Raw genomic sequence first — 25,000 nt, 5'->3', positions numbered from 1 at the left:
TGACCAGGAAATGGCTTTCGGAAGGACCCTGTGTGCTGGGCATTGCAGTGTACCCTTGTAATCTCAGAGTTGTAAGCAGGAGGCAGGAGGGTGAAGGTCATCCTCAGCTACATAGGGAGTTCAAGGCCAGCCTGCAATACATGAGGCTCTGTCTGGAAAAGAAAGAATAGAATAGAAAAGAAAAAGACTCGTCTTACGAGACAGCCACAGACTGACCATGCTAACTCTACAGATGAAATCAGAACTGGGCTGCCCTCTGCCCACACTCAACCCTAGCTGGGGAATGAGGAATTGTCTCCATCTTGATTTGAAGAAGACAGTCCCGGTCATTGTGAGATCTGTAGTTTACTATGCAAATATGGCTATGCAGCCATAGGAAGACCAATAAACAAGTCTTCCTTCTACCAAAAGAAGCTTTCTACAGGGTGTGGCCAGCCATACCCTATATCTCACCAAAGACCAGAAAGCAGGAGGAGGCCCGTGAGAAGCCATATCTGTGGAAATGGAGATCTAGTGCCAGTCAGGGTGAGTCAGATCAGGGTAGGTAGCTGAGGTTGGAAGCAGGATCCCCCTTCCTGCCAGCCTAGTAGGAAGCAGGTGTGCTCAGGCACAGACCATGGTAGCCTTTGCAAAAGACACCCATGGACTTTGATGGGTCCTGAGAAATCAGGAGTGAGGCAGCACAGAGTCAGTCTAGGTGTGTGGTGATATTGTGTTCCCCGATATATTGTGCACCCTAATAAACTTATCTGGGGTCAGAGAACAGAACAGCCACTAGATATAGAGGCCAGAAAATGGTGGCACACACACCTTTAATCCTAGCATTCCAAAGGCAGAGATCTGTCTGGATCTCTGTGAGTTCAAAGCCACACTGGAAACAGCCAGGCATGGTGACTCACGCCTTTAATCCCAGGAAGTGATGGCAGGAAGCAGAAAGGTATATAAAGCATGAGGACCAGGAACTAGAGCCTGGGTAAGCTTTTAGGCTTTTTAGCAGCAGTTCAGCTGAGATTCATTCCAGATGAGGACTCAGAGGCATTCAGTCTGAAGAAACAAGACCAGCTGAGGAATTGGCAAGGTGAGGTTGGATGTGGCTTGTTGTCTCTCTGATCTTTCAGTGTTCACCCCAATACCTGGCTCCAGGTTTGTTTTTATTAATAAGATCCTTTAAGATCGGTACATAGGTGGGACCGACAGATGTAGCAAAGAAGGCAGTGGGCCAGGAGTGGAGTCCAGGAGTCTGTTCCATGGGGACCTCTGACACCTTCCCTGGAAGATGAGGAGAGGCCTGGAATTTATCCTGTACCAGGGTCTTTTCAGTTCTGCTCAGTGGGGAGGGTGGTACTGGCACCTCACAGAGGGCCGGGTTCTGTGTCCTTTGCTGCCTTTTGGACAGCTAGGGCCCTCAGCAGGCAGGCAGCCAACAGGAGTTCAGTCCCTTGGATCACAACAACAGTGATGGCACAGCTGCCTATGGCCCGCATGTTCCCTCGCAGCCACTGCTGCAGCACAGGCCAGCAGCCCTGCAGGTATACTACTTGTCCAGCTGCATCCCGGTCCAGGTGCAACACCCCAAAACCACACTGAGTGTTCACCAAAGCTCCCTCTTCCTGGGGGTTGATGCAGCAGGAGGCAGGAAGGCTGCAGGCTTGTACCCCAGGAGAGCTGCAGTTAAAGTACCTGCAAAGCATACAAGGTTTAGTCCTGGAGAGGAGGCCTGTCTTCAAACTCGCACGCACGCACGCACGCACGCACGCACGCACGCACGCACGCACGCGGGCACCCTTGCGTGCATATGAAGGGGCACATACATACACGTGCAAACACACACACAGGATACTCCGTTTCTTGTATCACAGTGCTTACACCCCTCTGTACTTGCGGACAGGGGGTGGGGATCGGGTGGGGTGTCTATCTTGGCAGGCAAGGAAATGTTTAGTGAAGTGGTTGAAGGAGAGGCGGTAAGAAGACCTTGCCCCATCCACACTGTGAGTTTACTTGAGCAGGCAGTATCAGAAAGGAAGTAGACTGAGTTTCCAGAGAAGCTTCTAGAATGGGCTGCAATAATAAGGGGTGTTAGTGGGCAGCAGCAAACAGCTCAGAGCTATGAGGAGCCCCCTGGTGGCTAAGGAGCATCAGCTGCTCACCAGGCCCTGATAACTACCAACAGAGTGTACTCTCTGTGACCAGGTTCTCCCAGAAACCGAGTGTGTGTGTGGGGGAAGTGGGGGAGATGAGGGAAGTGGGGGGGGGGGGCTAGAGGGGGTGCTTTGCAGGATCCCAGGAGCATGGTAGGCACCATATATTGTGGCTATGTTCAGAACAAATGACTGGTTCTTAGAACGTCCTCTGTCTCCATCCCTCAATATTAACTGGCCTCAGAGGCTTCAGGGAGGCACAGTGTTTATCCTGCCTGTTACAGGGAGGACAGGTGTGGCTCAGGGAGTCTGTGCATTGGCAGATGTAGACAAAGCAGGGACCTTCAAGCAGAACATAAAATATTGTGTCATGCCTAAATTGGAAGTTCAATCACACTCACAGGAATACATGCATACAGACCTGTGTAGTCATGAACTGAACTAACCTACGGCATTTTTCTTGACACTGAGATGTCCTGAGATTAAAAAAAAAATTACTTTCCTGGTATCTTCTGGCTTGGCCTCTCCATTAGATCCTCACAGTGGAGGGACAGCGTGGAGAGGCTGAGTCTGGGCTCTAGAGTTGGCCAAAACTTGGACTCATTCACGTTTAAGGCCCATGGCCTACGCAAAGGCAAGTGCCACATACCTTGTGAGTAAGTGCACACATTGGCATGGCTGTCTGTGTACATGTGGTGTATGTGTGTGCCTCAGGATGAGACTTTGTTTTGTGTTTGCACAAAAGGGATATATGAGAGTGCATTTGTATGCACACAAGGAAACTTCTGTACAGGCGTGTGGAAGCAGACGTGCAAGGCATGTGGTTGTGTGTGGACACAAGAACACACACGTATATACGCATGCATGCTCAAGTGGGTGAGTGAGGCATCCAGACCACCCCTTCTCTTGCCCATGTAGGGTATGGGGGGCACTCACACGTTCTGTTGCCAGTCCTGGTAGGAAACTGCCCCACAGCATTGCAGCCCCAGCTGGACTCGGTCGAGGAGGAAGCGTAGGTCTGGATCATCCCGGTAGTGGATGATGGCCACATGTAGGGTATACTTGAGGTCATCCTGCAGTGGGTCCCAGAGGGCCACCACCAGAGCCGCTGCCAGGGCTTCCAGGGCCAGGCAGGTGAGGACAGCTCCACAGTAGAAGCGCAGTAGGCAGCTGTTCTCGCAGAGAGCACCCAGACATCCGGACAGGGTCACCACGCTGACCAGCAGGCCTCCCAGCAGCAGCCCCAACATGGGGTCCGTCGGCAGGGCTCCACCCCAGCTACCCTCTGGAGACCTTTTGACAGTCAGGCCCCAGAGCCCTGCTGCCAGGGCCAACAGGGCCAGCAGGGAGAAGAGGAAGTTGGAGAGGAAAGTCAGATACTTGACACAGCTACTTCCTGTGGAAAGTGGGAGAGAGGAGGCCTGGCCTTCCCTCCAGGCCTGATGTTTTGCCCCAGGACAGCATCTGCAGCCCCAGGCCCCTACCTGATCCTCCCAGAGTGCTGGACCTGGGATGTTTGAAGTAGGTGGACTGTTCCTGGTGAGTGGCTGTGCCTGACCAGCAGTACCCTGCAGACAGAAAGAAAACTTAGAGGATGTATTGATGAGTTCTCAACCACTCAGACTCTGTGACATCCGAAGAGGTGAGGCCTCACTGGAGAGGAGCTAAGAGGATGGAGTGGGCTTGGAGGAAGCTTGTGGGAGGGAGAATTGGATAGCTAGGGGCCTGGGAACTTGTGGCCTCATCCTGCTTAGGCAGGGAGCAGACGGGCAGTGAGGGGTCCTAGCTCACTGCCTACCTGGGTAGAGATGAGGTCAGCCTCCTTTGGGGCCGTGTGATGGTAGCACCCCGGAAGGTCTGTTGTAAAGACTAAGCAGGACAGCACTCAAAAGATGCACCCAGGCTGGGTGGTGGTGGCGCAAGCCTTTAATCCCAGCACTTGGGAGGCAGAGGTAGGAGGATCTCTGTGAGTTCAAGGCCACCGTGGTCTGCAGAGCGAGTTCCAGGACAGGCTCCAAAACTACACAGAGAAACCTGTTTCTAAAAAATAAATAAATAAATAAAAAGAGAAAAGATGCACCTGCTTCCTGTCTTCCACGCCCTTGCCCAGGCTTTCTGTTCTTTGCACAGGGCAGAATGGTGGTGGGTGGGCCTGCTTCCCCCGCATTTGGAATGGTCTCTTTGTTTGCATCAGTTTGCTGTGCCCCAGCAGTGACTTTGTACAGTCACAGGAGGGACTTTCCTATCCAAACCAGAAATGCAGGCTGCCCAGGACAGAGAAGCTGCTCCTGTGACCATCCTTCTACCATCCTCTGTGAAATCAACCTTGACTTCTCTGCCTCACCTCGGACCCACCAACTGAACCTAGGCCAAGCATAGATACTGTGCTTGACCTAGTGTGGAGGATACAGGGAGGGACTGTCTGGATCCTGCCTGCCTGGCTTTCTGGTCAAGGAGAGGAGCAGCCAGTAGACTGGGAGGCAGGGAAAACATGCCTTCTGCCAGGCAGCTCAGCTGAGCAGGTAGACATGAGAGAGGCCCTCTACAGGGAGCTGGGGAAACCCCACTCAGGACCGGGTTCTTTTTTTCCTTCTCTCTTTTTTTCCCGAGACAAGATTTCTCTGTGTAGCCTTGGCGGTCCTGGAATTCACTGTGTAGACCAGGCTGGCCTTGAACTCATAGAGATCCACCTGCCTCTGCCTCCCAAGTGCTGGGTTTAAAGGTGTGCGCCACCACTGCCCTGGCCACTACTGGTTTTTCTTTCTTTTTTTGCTCCCCCGAGACAGGGTTTCTCTGCGTAGTTTTGGTGCCCTGTCCTGGATCTTGATCTGTAGACCAGGCTGGCCTTGAACTTACAGAGATCTGCCTGGCTCTGCTCCCGAGTGCTGGGAGTTCCACCACCGCCCAGCTGGTTTTTCTAATGACAGTTTGACTTGGAAGAGGCTACAACCAGGTGTCTAGGCAAGGGTCCCATGTCATCTCAGTCAATCCCATCACTTCCACCCGTCCTAGTCCAGCTGTGTGGATGGCTCTTTTATCCCGAATTTGAAGCAGAATATATGAAGATTATTTGTCAGCTGGAGTCTCTCAGAGCAAATGGATATCCTGCTGGAGTCCACTTGGCAACATGAAGACTGTCTGAGGCCATGGACACGACCACATTCAACTTCAAAGGACATTTGCCTTTACCTGCTCCTGAGCCCAATGTCGGAGTTTCTTTCAGACCTACAGGAGACCCTTTGAGGCTAGCACCCAAGTGTAGCCATCGGTAAGGGGAGCCATCTGATTAGTGAAGCCCCACCCCAATCTGAGAGGGTCACCCACTGGCATCCGCTTAATGACAAATCCTAGCACACAACTATACTGGGGTGGGGCCAGGAGTCAGGTCGACTATAACCTGGTCCAGGGGCCCCCTGGCAGACCATAGGACTAAGAAACATCTTCAGCTTGAACTAGGCCATTAGATGCTTGCTCACCTGAGATAGCAAGGGGCTGCGTTCTCCGTCTTCCATCCTCCACATGAATTGAGAAAGCCACAGAGACAGGTGGCCCGGGGCCTCTCTGGACAGGTTATATATGTTCCTGGTGTGATGGTATTCCTTGGTTGCTCTGTAAACTGTACACCTCAGAGCTGGAGAGCTGCAAGCTCCACCCACGCAGTGATCACAGTGGGATCATGTGAGGAGTCACATTTTAGGGCTTAAGGCAGGCCCTTGCTTCTGCAGATGCAACTAGTCTTCCTTCTTAGCCCCTAATTCTTGGCCTTGGCTCTAGGGATGCCCCTAATATCTGCACATTTGGTAAGTGGCTCTGGTGCTGGCCTCATGGTCATCACTGTTGAGCCTCGGCTGGTAGGCTCATCAGCTGTTCTATCAGCACCTTTAAAGGAACAGATCTCTGCAAACTGGCTCACAACGCTATCTCCCGGGAGACCAATGGGCAACACAAATGCCAATTCACCCCCCTAGTTTATCCAGTACAAAAACAAATCAATATTCACATTCCAGATGTCCCCTTCCTCCAAGCTTCTCAAAAGCAGGATTTTGTTATGATCACCATACAGTCCTTGTGTCTAAAGGACTTGAGACGGAAAACATGTTCAAAGGCTGTCAACACTGGACCCTACCAAACACTAACTCTGTGTGGCCTTGGGCGTGTCCCTCCACAGGTCTCCATGCCCCCTCCATTTCCACCCCAGAGCCCCTGAGTTTAAGCTTTTGATGGACATTCCAGGCCCAGCCTCTGACTTTAGCTTTATTTATCTATTTTTAAAGATTTATTTATTATGTATGCAGTGTTCTGCCTGCGTGTATGCCTGCAGGCCAGCAGAGGGCACCAGATCTCCTTGTAGATGGTTGTGAGCCACCATGTGGTGGCTGGGAATTGAACTCAGGACCTCTGGAAGAGCAGCCAGTGCTCTTAACCTCTGAGCCATCTCTCCGGCCCCCTGATTTTAGCTTATTTACCATTGTTCTGGCCTATGATTTTGTAGTCCAGACAAATTTGCTGGCCTCAAATGGCCTAGCACCTGTGTCATCCCCCACTGCCTGGAGCCCTCCAGTGTCTTCCACAGTCGCCAACACTTTTTTCCTTTTCTTCTCCCCAACCCCATTGTGAGGGATGGAATCCATCCTCTGCCAGTTGTAGACCACCTCTTCTATCCAGGCTTCCACTACAGCCCAGGGTGCAGCAGACTGCCACTGTATAAATCCACTTATATAAAATGTTCTTACCTGGGCTAGGTTTGTAGTTCAGTGGGAGAGCACTTGCCTACCACTCTTGCATAAGGCTCTGGATTCTTATTCTGTTCCCAGTATTGAAGAAAAAGGAGGAAGAGGAAGAATATGAGGAATAGAGTCCACAACATGAGTGAACCTTGAAAACATTATGAAAAGTGAAAATAGGCAGATATGAAAGTCACATTTTTTTTGTTTGTTTTTCAAGACAGGGTTTCTCTGTGTAACCCTGGCTGTCCTGGAACTTGCTCTGTAGATCAGTCTAGCCTTGAACTCAGAGATCTGCTAGCCTCTGCCTCCCAGTGCTGGGATTAAAGGTGTGCGTTACCAACCACCCTTTGAAAATCACATGTTATTCAATTCCTCTTGTATGTAATATTCAGGCAGGGCATGTTAGCATATACCTGGCTCCTACATGGGATCTGGACCAGGGTGGAGACAGCACCAAATTCCTGATGGACTTGGTGGCCAGCGAAAAAGCAGCTCAGGCATGCTTCTTAAATGGTTTTGAAGGTCTCCTTGATGATGACTATACCCAACCAAAGAGGGAAGTCAGACAGGAACTGGAGCAAGAAACCGAGACAAGAGCTACAGAGGAATACTGTTTACTGGCCTATTTTCTGGCTCATTCTCAGCCAGCTGTGTTAAAGGGCCCAGCCCCGCCTGCCTGGGGATGGTGCTACCAATAGTGGATAGGCCCTCCCACCACAACCACCAGTGAAGACAGTCTTTCACAGCGAGGCCTCACAAACCAATGGGATCAAGGCCATTCCAACTGAAGTTCCTTTTTCCAAGTTGAGTCTAGTTCGTGTCAAACTCACAATAAAAGCTAAGCAGCACGACATCCCTGAGCATCTTTATTTTATTTTGAGACAGGGTCTCATTGCATAGCTCTGAATGTCCTGGAACTTGCTATGTAGACCACACTGGCCTTGAACTCAGAGCACCACCTGTCTCTCCTTCCAGAGTGAGTGTCATCATACCCAGCCCCATCTTAAAAATAAATTAAGTGGGGGCTGGAGAGATGGCTCAGTGGTTAAGAGCACTGGCTGTTCTTCCAGAGGTCCTGAGTTCAATTCCCAGCAACCACATGGTGGCTCACAACCATCTGTAATGAGACCTGGTGCCCTCTTCTGGCCTGCAGGCAGAACACTGTATACATAATAAATAAATAAATCTTAAGAAAAAATCGCAAAAAAATAAAGTGTGTGCGTATGTACTACAATGTGTGTGTGTGTGTGTGTGTGTGTGTGTGTGTGTGTGTATGTGACGTTAAGAGGACAACTTCCAATAATTTGTTTTTCTTTCCACTTTGTGGGTTCAGGGGATTAAGTTTAAGTCATTAGATTTCACACATGCACCTTGATTTACTTGGCCTCTTTTATTTTTACTTTATATGTTTTATGAGTGTTTTATCTTCTTGCTAGAAGGGGCCATTGGTTCCTTTGGAACTGGAGTTACAGCAGATTGGGAGTCATCATGTGGGTGCTGGGAATGGAAACCTATCCTCTGGAAAAGCAGCTAATGCTCTCAACTGCTGAGCCATCTTGTCAGCTCCTAACTATCTTATTTTAAACATATTCTATCAACCTCTGTGTTAGTTTGAATGAAAATGGCCCCCATAGGCTCATAGAGATTGGCACTATTGGGAGATGTGGCCTTGTTGGAGTAAGTGTGGCATTGTTGGAGGAAAAGTGTCACAGGTTGGGGGCTTTGAAATCTCAGATCATCAGACTAGGCTAGTGGCTCACAGTCTCTTCCTGCTGCCTTTGAATCTGGATGTAGAACTCTCAGCTACCTCTTCAGCACCATCTAGGCCTGCATGCCACCATGCTTCCTGCCATGATGACAATTGACTAAACCTCTGAACAGTAAGACAGCCCCAATTAAATGCTTTCCTTTGTAAGATTTGTCATGGTCATGGTTTCTCTTCAGTAGAACAGAAACCCTAAGACACCCTCTCTATCTATCCTTACTTTGGTTGTGTGTTTATCATTAATAGCTACCTGATGTTACATGTCTGCAACTTGATCTACCTCTGGGGTACCTTTCTACTCGACTCCCAGTGTGAGAGCCATGCAAACACTGTTAGCACGCAGTAAAATTTGTTGATTGAAAGAATACGCCAAAATTTAAATAACAGAGGCTAAAGAACATGTGTTATCAGCACTAATATTGGCAGTGATGATGAATTCAATGAAATTAGGGAGAGGGGAACCAGGTGTGGTGGTGGACATCTACAATCCCAATATTCAGGAAGCAGAGGTAGGAAGATTTCAAATGTAGGAGACCCTGACTAAAAATGGGCTTTGGCTGTGGACTACTTGGTAGAATGCTTTCCTACCACACACGAAGTCCTGGGTTTTACCCCAGCATCTATAAAACTGGGTATGACGGCACATTCCTGTAGTCCCAGCAACAGGAGGTGGAGACAGGAGAATCAAAAGCTCAAGTTCAGGGCTGGAGAGATGGCTCAACAATTGAGAGCATTTGATGCTCTTCTAGAGAACTTGGGTTTGGCTCCTGGCACCCACGTGGTGGGTCTTAATCATCTGAAACTCCAGTTCCAAAGGATCCACTCCCTCTTCTGCCTTTCTTTGGCACCAGGCACGAATGTGGTTTGGCATACATCCATGCAGGCAAAACACTCACACACATATAACATATAAAATCTTAAAAAAAAAAAAAAGTCTAGTCAACTGGGTTGGTGTGCGCCTTTAATCCCAGCACCTGGGAGGCAGAGGCAGGTGGATCTCTGTGAGTTCGAAACCAGCCTGGTCTACAAAGTGAGTTCCAGGACAGCCAGGGTTACACAGGGAAACCATGTCTCAGAAAAACAAAACAACCCCTCCCCCCCAAAAAAAAACCAAAACCAAAACCAAAAAAATCCCCAAAACACAAAAACAAAACCAACCAACCAAACAAACAAATAGGTGGCTTTTAGCCTCTTAAAAGATTTCCATAAGGTCTCCTTCAAATCATATGCAAGAAGTGCAAAAGAAGGTCCCGCTCATTGCTGGAAAATTGTGAAGACAGTACAGAATTCCCTCAACGGCTAGTTTTTGGGTGACATTTCGATGCTTTTTCTTCTTGGGGCTTTTCTGTGTTGCTCGAACTTGCAGGCTTCTTCTGAACTCTGGGTCTGTTGCTGAGCTTAGGAGGCCGGGCCCAGACGCGCCGGGTATGGGCGGGGCCGAGGTCAGCGCGGCTCCACTTGCGCATGCGCGCGGCCGTTGGCGGGGCCGGAACCTTGTTTCGCCTGTGTGTTCGCCCGGCGGAGTGCGTTGAGCGAAGCACTGGACGTCGGCGGCTGGCGGAGCCGGGCGGCGAAGCTGGAGCGGCGGTGGCGGCGGCGGCGGGAGGCCGAGGCCAGGGCTGAGGCCGAGGCCGGAGTTGCGAGGCCTTTGGGGAGGCAGGCGGCGGCAGCCCGGGGCTCGAACCCGGAGGCAGGAGCGGCCACCATGGCCGAGAACATCGTGAGTGAGGCGGCCTGGAGGGAGCGGGGCGCCGGGATGAGGCAGCAGATTTGCCGGCGTCCTGGGCGGGCCCGCGCGGGACGGTGCTCGGCGCCAGCGGCTCCTCCTCACTAGCCCTGGGTTTGTGGAGGTACCTTAGCTGAGCCTGGAGAGGCTGGGGGGAAGGAGACCGAGAGGTCCGAGTGGAGCGGCCTTCCTCCTCCCTGCTGCCGCAGGTTGCTCCGAGCGACCCCAGCCTCCTCCCAGGCCCCGAAGCCGGTTACGACCTTTCCTCCAGCCCTTAGGGCTTTCTCCTCCCCCATCCCAGCAGTGCCTCGTCATGATTTCACTCCGGAAGAGTAGTCGGGAGAAGGGCATCAATCAGTAGGGAACCCCTTCCCCACAAAGGAAGTGGCCAAGGGGGTTAGACAGCAACCTGGAGGGACTGGCTCCTCTTTGGCGGAGACAACTTGACTACCTGTTTAAAAGGAGTGTAATGAAGAAGGCTGATTTCACTTTAGCCTCACAGTAGAGATTGTACCCTCCCCACCCCACCATGAAATATGTCGTTAAAACGAGAGAGGAAAACCAGCGGATAGCCTTCAGTTAACCTGTGGGAGCTTGTCTCCAAAGTAAATGTGGCAGAGGTTGGGGAATGGCGTGAGTAACAGGCTGGTCTGACAGAAGAATTGTGGTCAACACTAAGGGGTATTTGGGATTTCTGGGAAATTGGAACCATGTTGGGTGCTTTAGGCCTGGGACAGTTCTGTAGTGGTTCCATGCATTCGAAATAACATCGCTTCTTTCTGGATTACATGTGTTTCCAGGGAAGTTCAGCTCTTGAGGCATTTTGTTTTACTTTTTGAGACAGTCTTACCATTTTATACCACACCATCCTTGACCTTGACATCTTCCTGCCACAGCTTCCTCACCAGGATTGCAGACAAGGGCTATCATTTCTGGTAGGTTAAGAGTTAAGGCTTTTCTCTGAGGGAAGCTTCTCTTTCCCCACAGTTTCATTTAGGGGTCTTCTGTTCTCTCTGTATTTCCCATTCCTGAAGATGTGCAGAGAAACCTCAGAAAGGCTGACTTCGTTTTAAAACTAAAATTTACTAACCTAGATGACTTGCCTAGAAATAGGTGAGGTATCAGCAGTTAGAACTGCTTATTAAACTTTCTACACACTGTAATGATCTTTACTGAGGTGAAGTATTTATTCAGGTATTCCAAAGGCTCTCGTGGGTACCGGTGGGTCTTAAATTGACTTTCTCAGGTTGTGAGGAATTAATAAACTCTTCTGAAGTTGATTTCAGAAATATTACTTTTTTAAAAAATTTATTTTTATTCTATGTGTATTGGTGTTTTGCCTTCATGTGTATCTGTGTGAGGGTGCCAGATCCCCTGGAATTGGAGTTACAGACAGTTGTGAGGTACCATGTGGCTTCTAGAATTGAACCCAGGTCCTATGGGAAAACAGCCAGTGCTCTTAACTGCTGAGCCATCTCTCCGGCTCTCAGAAGTTTTACTTTTAAGTTTATGTATTTATGTGTATGGGTGTTTGGCTTCATATATGTGTACCACTTGGATGCCTGGTTCCCAAAGAGGCCAGAATAGGGTATTGAATCCCCAGGAACTGGCGTTATAGATGGTTGTGAGACACCATGTGGGTGCAGGGAATTGAACCCAGATCCTCTGGAAGAGCAAGCAGTGCGCTCTCTCTCTCTCTCTCTCTCTCTCTCAAAATAATTTATCTAACTTTATTTTATGTGCATTGGTGTGAAGGTATCAGATCTTCTGGAACTAGAGTTACAAACAGTTGTGAGCTGCCATGTGGCTTCTGGGAATTGAACCCGGGTCTCCTAGAAGAACAGCCAGCGCTCATAACCGCTGAGCCATCTCTCCAGCTTGTTCCCTCACATCTAACTTATTCAGAATCTGTGTTCTCCATGTGGCCCATCTGTCTGTTCCTTATGTTTTCTTTTGTAGCCTGTGTCAGAGGTTAATCTAAAACTTTCTTAGTACAAATTTCCTTCTTAAAATCAAGACTCCTATGCCATGTTGTAGATCAGGTAGAGTGATTTGCACTGTAGAATTCTTCTTTGGTAAACTAGGTGTTGGGGCATAGGCCTGTAATCTAGGACTTGGGAAGATAGGCAAGGAGGATAGAGGATTTGAAGCCACTTTGGTCTACATGGTGTGTACAACCAAACCAAAATCAACCTAACAAAAGGATTCTTCCTTGGGACTTCTTTCTCATAGTGACAGACTCTCATTTCTGAGTAATTGGATGAAGAAGCATTTGTAGAGCCTTGTGTGGAACAATCCTTTTCTACACCATGTGATATTTTATTTGTGCTGAAATGTGATTTTATTTGTATGTTAATAAATAAAGTTGCCTGGGGGTCAGAGCTAATAGCAAGCCATAGCAGAAGCCAGGCGGTGGTGGTGCACACCTTTAATCCAATCACATGGTAGGCAGAGTCTGTGTGTTCAAGGACATAGCCAGCTTGGAGACACATGCCTTTAATCTGAATACCAACCATAGAGACCTGGAGGTCATGTGGTTGGGTTTACAACCAATGAGAAGGCAGAACAGAAAATCAATAAAAAGACAGTCACATAGGAAGTAGGTCTCTTTCTCAGGGGAAGGACGGCAGCAAGGCCTGGGGTAAGAAGGCGGTCTTGGTCTCAGCTCTTAGCTACTACTCTGACCTCTTGGGCTTTTAACTCTGCATTTGGCTCTGTGTTTCTTATTTAATAAAACCGTTCAGAATTACATCTACACCATGAATATGTATTACTCTCATTTGCTAATAAAAAGCTGATTTGCTGATAGCTGGGCAGAAAGAGATTGAATTCTGGGAAGAGGAAGAGGGAGTCAGAAAATGCAGATAAGCAAGATAAGAATGTTGTACTGAGAAAAGGTACCAAGCCATGTGTTTAAACATAGATAAGAATTATGGGTTAATTTAAGTGTAAGAGCTAGTGAGTAATAAGCTTGAGCTATCAGCCAAGCATTTATAATTAATATAAGCCTCTATGTGGTTATTTGGGAAGCAGCTGCTGGGTATTTGGGAACAAGCAATCTGGACAGGAAACGTCTGATTACAGAGCCTTCCACAGAGAAGCAGAGGTTTTTACTTTTTGACATGTCTCAGTGTTGAAGACAGATTGAAGAATGAAATATGTGCATATAGTTTCCTTACATTTGTAAAGGTGTATTTCCTTGGTATCAAATCCCAAGTGAAGAGTACTAGAAATCAGAAGTCACTTACATTTGCACTTAATACAGATGAGTGAGCAGGGTGAGGAAATGGGACAGATGTGGTTTAGAAGCAAATGTGTACATAATTCTGTGCCCTTTAACAATCAGGATATTCATAGGGACTATCCAGAACAAAATCTAAATGTTGAATATACATGACAAAGCCAAGTGAAAGTCAGCAAAAATTAAGAGACATGATTGTGTTATTTTAGAAAACTCACATTATTCTTAATTGTTTGGTGAAAGTAGACAAAATTCAGTTGACTGTAAACCATTATGGAGTTCTGCAGTGTGTCAGTAGAAATCTTTAAACAATGCCTTGTCAACATTTTTTATCTACAAAGCATTTTCTATATAACGTACCATTAATGACTGCCAGAGTAGGAAGTACAGCAGCGGCATTTTCTGAGGTATTTTGTGTCTTTTCTCTTAGCCCTTGGGTGGCCGAGCAGCAACTGCCTGGTTTATAGGGCATGCCAGTTCATGCCAGCATAATGAATGACATGTTCTCAGAAGGCTTGGACCAGTATAGAAATCAAGGCCTAGAAACTGATCCATGTCTAGGAGTCTTGAAGGCAGCCAACATTTTTAGCTTTGTCTTGCCTTCGAAATATATTTTGTTAAGACTGCCTAGAAATCAAACTATTAATAATAGAGTTTATCATGGTATTAAGGGCCTTTATTTTATTTTACTTTTTAAATAATTTATCTTTTATTTTTATGTGTATGTGTGTGTGCTTGTGTGAAATTTATATGCCCCACAAGCATGCAGGATTCTGTGGAGCAGAAGTGGGTATTTCATCCCAGGGATCTGGAGTTACAGACAGTTGAGAGCTGCCAGTAGGTGCTGGGAATTGAACCCAGTCTTCTGTAAGAGCAGCCATTGCTCTCAAGAGCTGAGCCATCTCTCCAGCTCTTCTGTGTTTTTAAGATAGTTTCATGTGATGCCCTCTTCTGACCTTGAAGGGCAATACATGCATGTGGTGCACAGACATACACGCAGGCAAAACACTTATACATGTAAAATTAAAAAAACTATCTTAAGGTGGTCTCATGTAGCCCAGGCTGGCCTCTTGTTTTGCTCTTGCCTCCACCTCTGGAGTGCTTGGGATTATAGGTATTCCTACCGTGGTTAGCCTTGAAGTTGTATGTTCTACAGGAAACTATAAGGTGTTTGAATCAGGATGGTACTCGAGGCAATCTTTCATGTGTTGATATGTATGCCTCACCTCTCTTGTTTCCCCTTCAAGCAAAATGGAGTCGGGGATTCAAAGGGGGAGGACACACAACATACACACCAAAGAAAGGTACGGAAGAGTGACTCTTACCTTTCAGTTTCAACAGTCCAGATGCCAAAAGACTTCAAGTATGTCTTTTTTTTTTTTTTGGTTTTTTCGAGACAGGGTTTGTCTGTAGTTTTGCGCCTTTCCTGGAACTCGCTTTGGAGACCAGGCTGGCCTCGAACTCACAGAGATCCACCTGCCTCTGCCTCTTGAGTGCTGGGATTAAAGGCGTGCGCCACAACCGCTTAGCGTGTTTTTTTTTTGTCTTTTTTTAATTAGTTTATTTATATGTATATTTGGGTTTTGCCTGCATGTATGTGTGTGTGAGGATGCCAGGTCCCCCCTGGAATTACAGACAGTTGTGAGCTGCCATGTGGGTGCTGATCTGGAATTAAACCCGGATCCTTTGGAAGAGCAGCCAGTGCTCTTAACTGCTGAGCCATATCTCCAACTTCAAGTGTAAGTCTTATAAAATGGATGTCTCATTAGGTACAGTAACCATCTTACTTCATTTATAATAGATAATCCGAGTCCAATCCCCGGATGGAGTGAAGCGGATCACAGCAACAAAGAGAGAAACATCTGCAACGTTTTTGAAAAAGGTACCTGTGGCCAATCTTCCGGGGTTGTTCCCTCCAGTGTGCCTGTCTGTGCCTTTTCTTGTTTCCTTTTTTCTCCTGCCACCAAGATGTCATTTGTGTGGCTTTTCTCTGTGTGATTGAACTGGCTACCTTCTGGATTGTCGTGGTGGTGGGAGGGGGTAGGGGTAGGGAGGGAGAGGGAGATGAGGCAGGCAGAGACAGAAAGACAAAGTCTCACTCTAGGCTGACCTTGGACTCTAAGCAATTCTCCTGCCTCAGCTTCCTGAGTGCTGCTGGGGTTACATGTATGAGTTACCATGCAGAACTCTGGCTCAGATGTTTGACACAGTTGGTCTCTACCAGGCCATGGCAGATGTCAAAGTACTTTGCAAGAGTAGTTTTTACAGATTTGTTTTTGTTTTCGGTTTTTGTTTTTTTTTTTTTTTTTTTTTTTTCCGAGACAGGCTTTCTCTGTGTAGCTTTGCGCCTTTTCCTGGAACTCACTTGGTAGCCCAGGCTGGCCTCGAACTCACAGAGATCCACCTGGCTCTGCCTCCCGAGTGCTGGGATTAAAGGCATGCGCCACCACCGCCCAGCTGCAAGAGTAGTTTTTGAGAATGAAAATTCGGAGCTGAGTGTGGTGCTCACACCTGTCATCTCATCTCAGGAGGTTGAGACAAGAGAAGTTTAAGGCCTGCATAGGCCTTGTAGTGAACTATGGACCAGCCAGATCCATGGAATGACATGCTTTCTCACACACACTGAGCAAGGACCATATCTCAAACAAACAGAATTTGGAGGAAAAGGGAAATTGTAAAAAAAAGAAAAAAAAATGTTTAGAATGATTCCATTCTATTTACTTATGTTTTTATTTTTGTTTTGTTTTGAGACAGGGTCTCCCTATATAGTCCTGGCTGTTCTGAAACTCTGTGTAGACCAGGCTGGCCTCAAACTCACAAAGATCTGTCTGCCTCTGCCTCCTGAGTGCTGGGATTAAAGGAGTGCACCACCACAATCAGCTCATTCTTTTTATTTATTTATTTATTTATTTATTTATTTATTTATTTATTTATTTATTTATTCATTCACTTATTTATTTATTTTTTGTTTTTTTCAAGGCAGGGTTTCTCTGTGTAGTTTTGGTGCCTGTCCTGGATCTTGCTCTGTAGATCAGGCTGGCCTCACAGAGATCCACCTGTCTCTGCCTCCTGAGTGCTGGGATTGAAGGCGTGCGCCACTGCCACCCAGCTATGATGTATTTATTTTTATTTTATGAGTATTTTGCCTGTGTGTATGTCTGTGCACCACATACATGCAGTGTCCATGGAAGCCAGAAGAAGGTGTTGGATTCTCCTGGAACTAGAGTTACAGGTGGATGTGAGCCACCATGTTGTGCTGGTAACGGATTCTGGATCCTCTGCAACAGTTTGAGTGCTTTTAACAGCTGACTCATCTCTCCAGCCCTGTCCCCCGACCCCATCTTTTTATTTTTAATTATTTTTAATGTGTATGGGTGTTTTGCCTGCATGTGTTGCCAGGTTTGCAGGCATTGCTTACATGCCTGTTTACCAGACATAACTGTGGGCTATTGTGGCACTTTTGTCATTTTTAGGTTCACAAATTAGGACATGTGCACCATATACATGTCTAGTGACTGTGGAGGCCAGAAGAGGGGGTTAGATCCAGTTGGAATTGAGTTAAAGATGGTTGTGAACTACTGCATGGGTGGTTGGAATTGAACCTGGGTCCTTTGGAAGAGCAGCCAGTGCACTTAACCACTGAACCATTTCTTCAGGATACCCCTTTCCTCTCCAGTTCTTTTTTAGAGAAATTAAAGCCACATATTTATGACTCTACGTACAGGGAGTGATGGAGAGAGCTTGGGTCAGACCTTAAGTGGATGAGAAGTCTTGAGCAAGGAGAGTAACTTTTGTTTTACACTTTGTACTGAAGACTAGCCAATTGTGGCCCTCCTCTTTTACATTGTTGTTCATATAATATATAAGTAAGTGGAAGTAATACAATTCCCAATTCTGTTTGCTATTAGCAGCATTTATAACCAAGCTCATAGTGTTATTCTTGAAGTATTTTTTTTGGTGAAGTATTTAAAATGTTAGAGGCAACCTTACTGATGCCCTTGCTACATTTCTTCAAATCTAAGACATAATCGAGCTTCCAAAGGAGTCACTATGTATACCTAGGAAACTAAAAATGGAATTACACTTGCTCTCCCTTGTCATTAGGATTTTATTTTGTGCTTTAGTACTTTTTGAAAGTTATTTGGAGCCAGGCGGTGGTGGCGCACACCTTTAATCCCAGCACCCGGGAGGCAGAGGCAGGCGGATCTCTGTGAGTTCGAGGCCAGCCTGGTCTCCAAAGCGAGTTCCAGGAAAGGCACAAAGCTACACAGAGAAACCCTGTCTCGAAAACCCCAAAAAAAAAAAAAAAAAAAAAAAAAGCTACTTGGAAATCATTTTAATTGTATATTATTCTTATGAATCCATAAGAAGGAAAAACTCGTGAAATTAAAGGGGTCCATCTGAACAGCGTTCTGCTCACAGGGTCTAGCCCTGCTGCATCAGTTCCTCTGTGCAGGTCCTGTCCCAAAGGGTCGTCTTCTGCCAGTGTTGAGAGGACACTGACTCCCAGTACTCAGGCTGCTCATTGCATTTTAACTAGCAGAGCTCAGCATCCAACTTTTCCCTTCTTTGGTCATTCACTAATTGGCTTGTTTGGTTGGGTAGCAAGTTAAGCCATTGGGAGGGACAAGTTTACCCAAGCCCAGGCAGGTATCAGTTTGGACACAGACTTGGACTGTAAGACCATGTTGTTTACAAGGTGTGCCGGTGTTCAAGATGGCATTATATGGCTGTCTGTGACCTGTTCTAACGTAATTAAATTTATTTATTTATTTATGTATTTTTGGTATTTCAAGACAGAGTTTCTCTGTGTAACCATGCTGGCTCTCTTGGAACTCATTCTGTAGACCAGGCTGGCCTGAAACTCACAGAGATCCACCTGCCTCTGCTGGGATTAAAGGCATGCACTACCACTGCCTGGCTTCCTTGTTTTTATTTTTTATTTTTATTTTTATTTTTTACTAGACTGTGTTATAGATGTGGTTCTCTGCTACTAAATACAGATTTACATCTATGGTACTGGGTGTTCTTTTTCTCTTTCCTTGTGTCACATATTTATTTTTATTTCACATCAAGTTTCTTGTATACTTGCATTACTGTGAAACATGTCTCTAGAGTGTTTTCATTGCGCACTTCTGAAATCCATCCCCCTTGAACAACCCTTTTCTCCTCACTGCAGCCACCATTCTGTTTTCTTTTTCTGTGACTTGTGCTACTTTAGATATCTCATGTAAGTGAGATTATACTATGTGTGTGTGGTTTTGTGTTTTTGTTGTTGTTTTGTTTGTTTGTTTAGTAATAAAATCCCAACAAATGGTCTCTAAAACAGTCTCCTTATATCCTTACAAACTTGCTTGGAAAGCAGGTCTTGAGCCCTGTGAATCTTGTTTGGGCAGGGTGGCCTGTGCTCAGTAGCATTTATATGTGGCTTTATGCTCTGTAAAGAAATTGATGTTGGCATGTGTGGTGAGATTGTTTATATTGAAAATAGCTCACACACCAGCACTTGGGAGGTGGAGGAGGAAGATCAGGAGTTCAAGGCCAGCTCTAGCTGTATTCTAAGTTTGAAGCTAGCCCTAACTACTTGAGACCTGTGTTACTGCCTCCTCCATGTGGACTCAAGCCAAAGAAAAAGACAGCTCATGGGATCTTAGTGATTGGTTCATTTGAGACCAGTCATTTCAAGGTCTCATTGTTTGGTTTTCAGAAACCAGAACCCCTAGAGCTCGTTTGGTAGGATGTTTAATGTCTGTTGAGTTAAATGATTTCATTGCTCCTGGTAGCACAAGTGAGTTGATAACTACCCACCTGCCTACTTCCTTGTCTTTCCTTCCTCTTTCTTTCCCTCCTCCTTTCCTTGTTTTTGTCATGTTGTCAGGATCTCATGCATGTAGTCCAGAACTTGTGTAGCTGAGGCTAGTCTTGAACTCCTGATACTTCTGTTTCCATCCTCCCAGTGCTGGGATCACAGGAGTGTGCTACTATACCCAGCTGACATTTCTTTTTAAAAAATATTTTAAAATCTTTTACACTTAAATGCTTACACTACCACTTGTTGAGATGGGTGGTGGTGGCATGCATGACATGATACACATGTGGAGGTCAAGAGTCAGTTCTCCTACTGTGTGGGTCTAACATCAAATTTAGGCCATTAGACTTAGCAGCAGGCACTTTACCTGCTGATATATCTTGCTAGCTGCAGCTGACTATTCTTTTTTTTTTTTCCGGTTTTTCGAGACTGGGTTTCTCTGAGTAGGTCTGGCTGTTCTAGAACTCTCTGTAGACCAGGCTGGCCTCCATCTCATGGAGATCTGCCTGCCTCCTGAGTGGGAACAAAGGCATGTGCCACCATGCCCAGCAGTTGACTTTTCTTTCTTTCTTTCTTTCTTTCTTTCTTTCTTTCTTTCTTTCTTTCTTTCTTTCTTTCTTTTTCTTTTTTTTGTTCCCTCCCTCCCTCCCTCCCTCCCTCCCTCCCTCCCTTCCTTCTTTTCTTGGCTTTTTTGAGACAGCTTCTCTGTGTAACAGCTCTAGCTGTCCTAGAATTCACTTTGTAGACCAGGCTGGCTTTCATCTCACTGAGATCTGCCCACCTCTGCCTACCTCCTGAGTGCTGGGATTAAAGGCGTGTGCCACATGCCTAGCAGCTGACTTTTTTTTCTTTTTTTTTTTTTTTTGGTTTTTCGAGACAAGGTTTCTCTGTGTAGCTTTGCACCTTTTCTGGGACTCACTTGGTAGCCCAGGCTGGCCTCGAACTCACAGAGATCTGCCTGCCTCTGCCTCCCGAGTGCTGGGATTAAAGGCGTGCGCCACCACTGCCCGGCGCTGACTTTTCTTGATTTGTGACATCACTCTATACTCATTTTTTCTCTATTGTTAGGTTTTATGATTGGAATTGGGTTTTTACTCTTGATTAAAAAGGAGTGATTAACTTGCCACACGTGGCCTTGACTGGCTAGTTTCATCTCTTACATGTTTATACAAGACCTTTGTTTCCCGTGGGCCACTTATTTGAATTGGCACTGGTATGATCACTACAGTTTTTCTCCAGAGTGAAATGACAAGGGGTCTGTCTGGTGAGCACTTCCTAACTTTACCATGTGTTTTCCAGTGGTCTTGGCAGCCTGTGGTATATCAGCTTGGATGTTTTATTACATTTCTGTTGTTTGGGGCTTGTAGGTTGCAAAGGAGTTTGGATTCCAAAACAACGGCTTCTCAGTTTACATCAATAGAAACAAGACTGGAGAGATAACAGCATCGTCCAGCAAATCCCTTCATTTGCTAAAAATCAAGTAAGTGTCCAGCTAGTGGAAGATAGGCAGCGGGAGGGACTAGGTCCAATGCTCCAACTGAGGCTGCCTGGATTTCCCTTATCCTCTGGATACTACTATAATTATGGCCCTGTTAACCGCTCACAGACAGAGATTGTGTTGCTTGGCTGGTGTACAACAGCTGTACTAGACCAGCAGTTAGCATTGAGCAGGTTTGACTATGGAATTCTAGAATGGTGTTAGGAGAAGGTTATGGTCTTGGATCCATATCTGAAGTAGAGTCAACGTCTTGTCTGGAGCAGAGGACTTACTTAGAGCGCAAATATTTGGGAAGAGATCATGCCATGTCAGCCCTGCTTACTAAGAAGACAGGGAGATATGGTGGTCCATTTTCACTTGTCAGTGAGGCTTTGGCAAAGGCCTCTGACTCACACTCCTGTTTATGGTATTATTGGAACGCAGTCATGTCTGTGACTACTTTCATGCTGTAAGTTCAGAGGTGAGTGATTATAACACGTAGCCTGCAGAATTCAAAATGTTTGTTGTTTGGCTTTTTATAGACAAACTGAGCATCTGCATTAGTGAACAGTCTATTTTTTTTTTAGTTTTATGTGTATGAGTGTTTACCTGCATGTATGGCTCAGTCTGCAGGCATTTGTCTGCATGCCTGTTTATTAGACAGAACAGAACAGTAGGCTATTCTGGCAATTTTACCACTTTTATCATAGATTAGGATGTGTGGCGAACAGAAATATATAGTGATTTATTTGTTCTGCAGAGACTTGTCACTGTTTGCCTATCCCTGTAATTAGTTACTGTCTTTCATTATTGTTATTTGTGACCAAGGGTGGCCAAGGACATATTTTCTTTGAGCTTTAGGAAAGTTTGGTTGTTTGTGTGTTTGTGTTTAATTTATTTGGGGGTAAGATTTTGCTAGATAGGTAGATCAGATTGGCCTTTAGTTTTTGTTTTTTTTTTTTTTTCCCTTGGTTTTTTTTTTGTTGTTGTTTTTTGTTTTTTTCCCCCAGACAAGGTTTCTCTGTGTAGTTTTGGTGCCTGTCCTGGAGCTCACTCTGTAGACCGGGCTGGCCTCGAACTCACAGAGATCCGCATGACTCTGCCTCCTGAGTGCTGGGATTAAAGGGGTGCACCACCACCGCCTGGCCAGCTTTTAGTTTTTTTTATGGAACTGGAAGTGGAACCTCTTGTCTAGAACATGGTAGTCACTCCTTTACCCCTGAGCTGCATCCTGGTGAAGGGTTTTCAAATTTTGAAAATCAATCATTTCTTTAAAAAACTTTATATAGCCAGGCATAGTGGCACACACCTTTAATGCCAGCACTTGGGAGGCAGAAACAGGCAGTTGTCTGTGAGTTTGAGGTCAGCCTGGTCTACATAATGAGATCCAGGACAGCCAGAGCTATGTCTCAAAACAACAGCAACAAAATCTATTATATTTTATTTGTGCGTGTGCACATGTATGAGCATGCTCTTGAGTGTAAGGTCACAGGACAGTTTGGGGAAATGAGTTTCTCCTTTTGGTCCTGGAGGCTAAACTCAGGTCATTGGACTTGTCTTAGGCCCCTTCATTCACGGAGCCATCTCACCAGCTCCCAGAGTCAAGTCATTTTTCACAAATGTTAGGGAAGTTTGAACTTACGCTGCCATTCCCTCCCGCCTGTGAGCCTTGGAAAGTTTCCTCATTTCACTGGGTCTTGCTCTCATAACAACAGTGCCTCTTTCATATGAGTGTAGTAAGAACAATGGCTATGGCTTTTGTGACACTTTTTTTTTTTAATGTGTATGTGAGTGTGTGTCTGTGTGTGTTACAGGTGGTTGTGGGCTGTCTGATGTAGGTGCTGGTAATTAAACTCAGAAATGCTGAGCCATCTCTCCAGCTGGGGCAGGGCTTTTGATGTTGCTATTGGAGATTGGATTTAAATCTTCACGCATGTTAGGCAAGTGTTCAAGCACCCCAAGTGCTGGGATTAAAGCACCACCAAGCCCTGCCTATGAGGTAAACCTTCTTTTTTTTTTTTTGGTTTTGGTTTTTGGAGACAGGGTTTCTCTATGTGGCCCTGGCTGTCCTGGACCTATCTCTGTAGACCAGGCTGTCCTTGAACTCACAGAGATCTGACTCCAGTGCTTCTGTTTCCCAAGTGCTAGGATTAAAGACATGTGCCACCACTGACCTACAAGATAAAATTTGAAATATTTTAAAAATACATGAAAGTAAAGGACAGCGAGAGCTACATAGTGAGACCTTGTCTCAAAAAAATTAAAAAGAGGGGCTGGAGAGATGGCTCAGTGGTTAAGAGCACTGACTGTTCTTCCAGAGGACCTGGGTTCAGTTCCCAGCACCCACATGGCAGCTCACAACTGTCTATAACTCCAAGATCTGACACCCTCACACAGACATACCAATGCACATAAAATAAAAATAAATTATTTTAAAAAAAACTTAGGGGGGTGGGTTTGGGGATTTAGCTCAGTGGTAGAGCGCTAAGGCCCTGGGTTCAGTCCTCAGCTACAGGAAAAAGAAAAAAAAAACAGAAAACTTAGAAAAAGTCTGAATTGAGTTTACTGACACATAGTCTTGGGAGACTAAGGAGGATTGTGAGTTTGAGACTTTCCCTCCCTCCTTCCCTCCTTCCCTCATTGTGGGCTGCATTCACAACTGCTCTCCTTGATCTCAATTCCTTGCTCTTCATGTTGAATGTGGAGACCTGATTGGAAAACAGGACAGTCTCTGGGTGTTGCCCTCTTGTTTAGGAGTATAGCGTGTCTGTTTTCACTTTTCATATTGTTTTATTTTTTGAGTTGGAATTTTCCTGCTTCAGACTACAGATGCATACCACTGTAGCACTTTCACTTTAAATACCCTTTTTTTTTTTTTTTCTGTACTGCTATCAACTTGCAGTAAGTACTGTTATGAACACCAGGCAAGTGCTATACCACTGAGCTGTGACTCCAGGTCTCTGCTCCCGACTTTTAAACTTTTTATTTTGAGACAGTCTTTCTGTGTTGCCCAGGTTAGCTTCGGACTTGCCTTCTGTCTCAGTCTCCTGAGTAGCTGATTTACAGGCCTAGCCAAAACATAGTTTAATTCCCTTTCACACTGAGCTGTTGGTATGTAGCACTTTAAGGTTCCATATCACTCCTAGCTCTTTCTTGGAAGGTTTCTGTTCCATTCTCTGGAGTTTGTGTTTGTGTCTTGTAATTCCAGCATTTGAATCCTAGGCCTTCCTCTCTCTCTCAGCACTTATTTCTGTCTGCTCTTGCTTGAGGGATTTTATTTCCCTTGTATCTTTGGTTTTTTTATTGGGAGAGGTGTGAGGAAGCATAGTTCTATTCGATGCAAGTTCATTTTAGTGGCATTTGCTGTGTAAGCACAAGGGGGTGCTATGGAGCTAAGACTGCATGCCTTTCTGGTTTTGATCTTCCAGATCCCCAAACAGCCCAGATTCCACTCCCATATGCAGGCCTCTGCTTAGAGCCTTGGAGGTAACTTCCCTGCTGTGCTTCTGGTGGAAGCAGACTGGATTTCTTCTTGGCTCCTGTTTTGACCTCCTGGATTCTCTTAGTTGTTCAGACTTCCCTTAGTCACCTGGGTTTTTTGTTTGCTTGTGATTTTTTTTTTTTTTTTTTTTTTTTTTTTTTTTTTTTTTTTTTTGTTGATGTTGTTTTTTGAGACAGGGTTTCTCTGCATAGCTTTAGAGCCTGTCCTGGAACTCAATCTGTGGACCAGGCTGGCCTCAAACTCACAGAGATCCACCTGCCTCTGCCTGCAGAGTGCTGGGATTAAAGACATCCACCACCACCACCCGGCTTGTGTGTTTTTTTTTTTTTTTTTTTGTTTTTTTTTTTTTTTTTTTAAAGACAGGGTCTCATGTAATCCAAGCTGGCCTTGATCTTGAAGTGAAGCTAAAATACCCTGAATTTGTAATCCTCTTGCTCTCACTGTCCTCAGTGCTGGGATTACAGGTGTGCACTGGCAAGCCTGGCTAATCATTTGGCTTTATGTGGGAATTTCAGGCTAACAGTCTTTTGTTTGTTTGTTTGTTTTTGTTTTTGTTTCTGTTTATTTGAGACAGGGTTTCTCTGCATAGCTTTGGAGCCTGTTCTGGAACTTACT

General features: G+C 45.9%; 2 protein-coding genes across 2 annotated transcripts in view; one reads left to right on the top strand and one right to left on the bottom strand.

Annotated features, from left to right (window-relative positions):
• Positions 1–1,352: 1,352 nt before the first annotated feature.
• Positions 1,353–5,650, bottom strand: Tspan10 (tetraspanin 10). The gene is made up of 3 exons (XM_059269923.1): positions 5,615–5,650; positions 3,075–3,706; positions 1,353–1,680 (listed from the first exon to the last, which is right to left on the bottom strand). The coding sequence occupies exons 1-3, from the start codon at positions 5,648–5,650 to the stop codon at positions 1,353–1,355; spliced, it is 996 nt and encodes a 331-aa protein (XP_059125906.1).
• A 4,472-nt stretch (positions 5,651–10,122) lies between these two features.
• Positions 10,123–25,000, top strand: part of Nploc4 (NPL4 homolog, ubiquitin recognition factor) — a 62,206-nt gene continuing 47,328 nt past the window's right edge. Inside the window, exons 1-3 of the mRNA XM_059272276.1 lie at positions 10,123–10,350; positions 15,399–15,479; positions 20,774–20,886. Coding sequence (XP_059128259.1) covers positions 10,336–10,350; positions 15,399–15,479; positions 20,774–20,886 — 209 coding nt within the window. The 5' untranslated portion in view covers positions 10,123–10,335. The remainder of the gene's footprint in view (positions 10,351–15,398; positions 15,480–20,773; positions 20,887–25,000) is intronic.

Source organism: Peromyscus eremicus, chromosome 8a, assembly GCF_949786415.1.
Source record: "Peromyscus eremicus chromosome 8a, PerEre_H2_v1, whole genome shotgun sequence".
NCBI classification, from domain to species: domain Eukaryota; kingdom Metazoa; phylum Chordata; class Mammalia; order Rodentia; family Cricetidae; genus Peromyscus; species Peromyscus eremicus.
This window is presented reverse-complemented; position numbering and strand designations above follow the sequence as displayed.

Coding starts and splice junctions, on each gene's coding strand:
- Tspan10 (XM_059269923.1), bottom strand. CDS start 5,650: ATGGAAGACGGAGAACGCAGCCCCTTGCTATCTCAG. Junction 3,707..5,614: donor GCAGCCCCTTGCTATCTCAG/GTGAGCAAGCAT, acceptor TTCTGTCTGCAG/GGTACTGCTGGTCAGGCACA. Junction 1,681..3,074: donor CAGGACTGGCAACAGAACGT/GTGAGTGCCCCC, acceptor TATGCTTTGCAG/GTACTTTAACTGCAGCTCTC.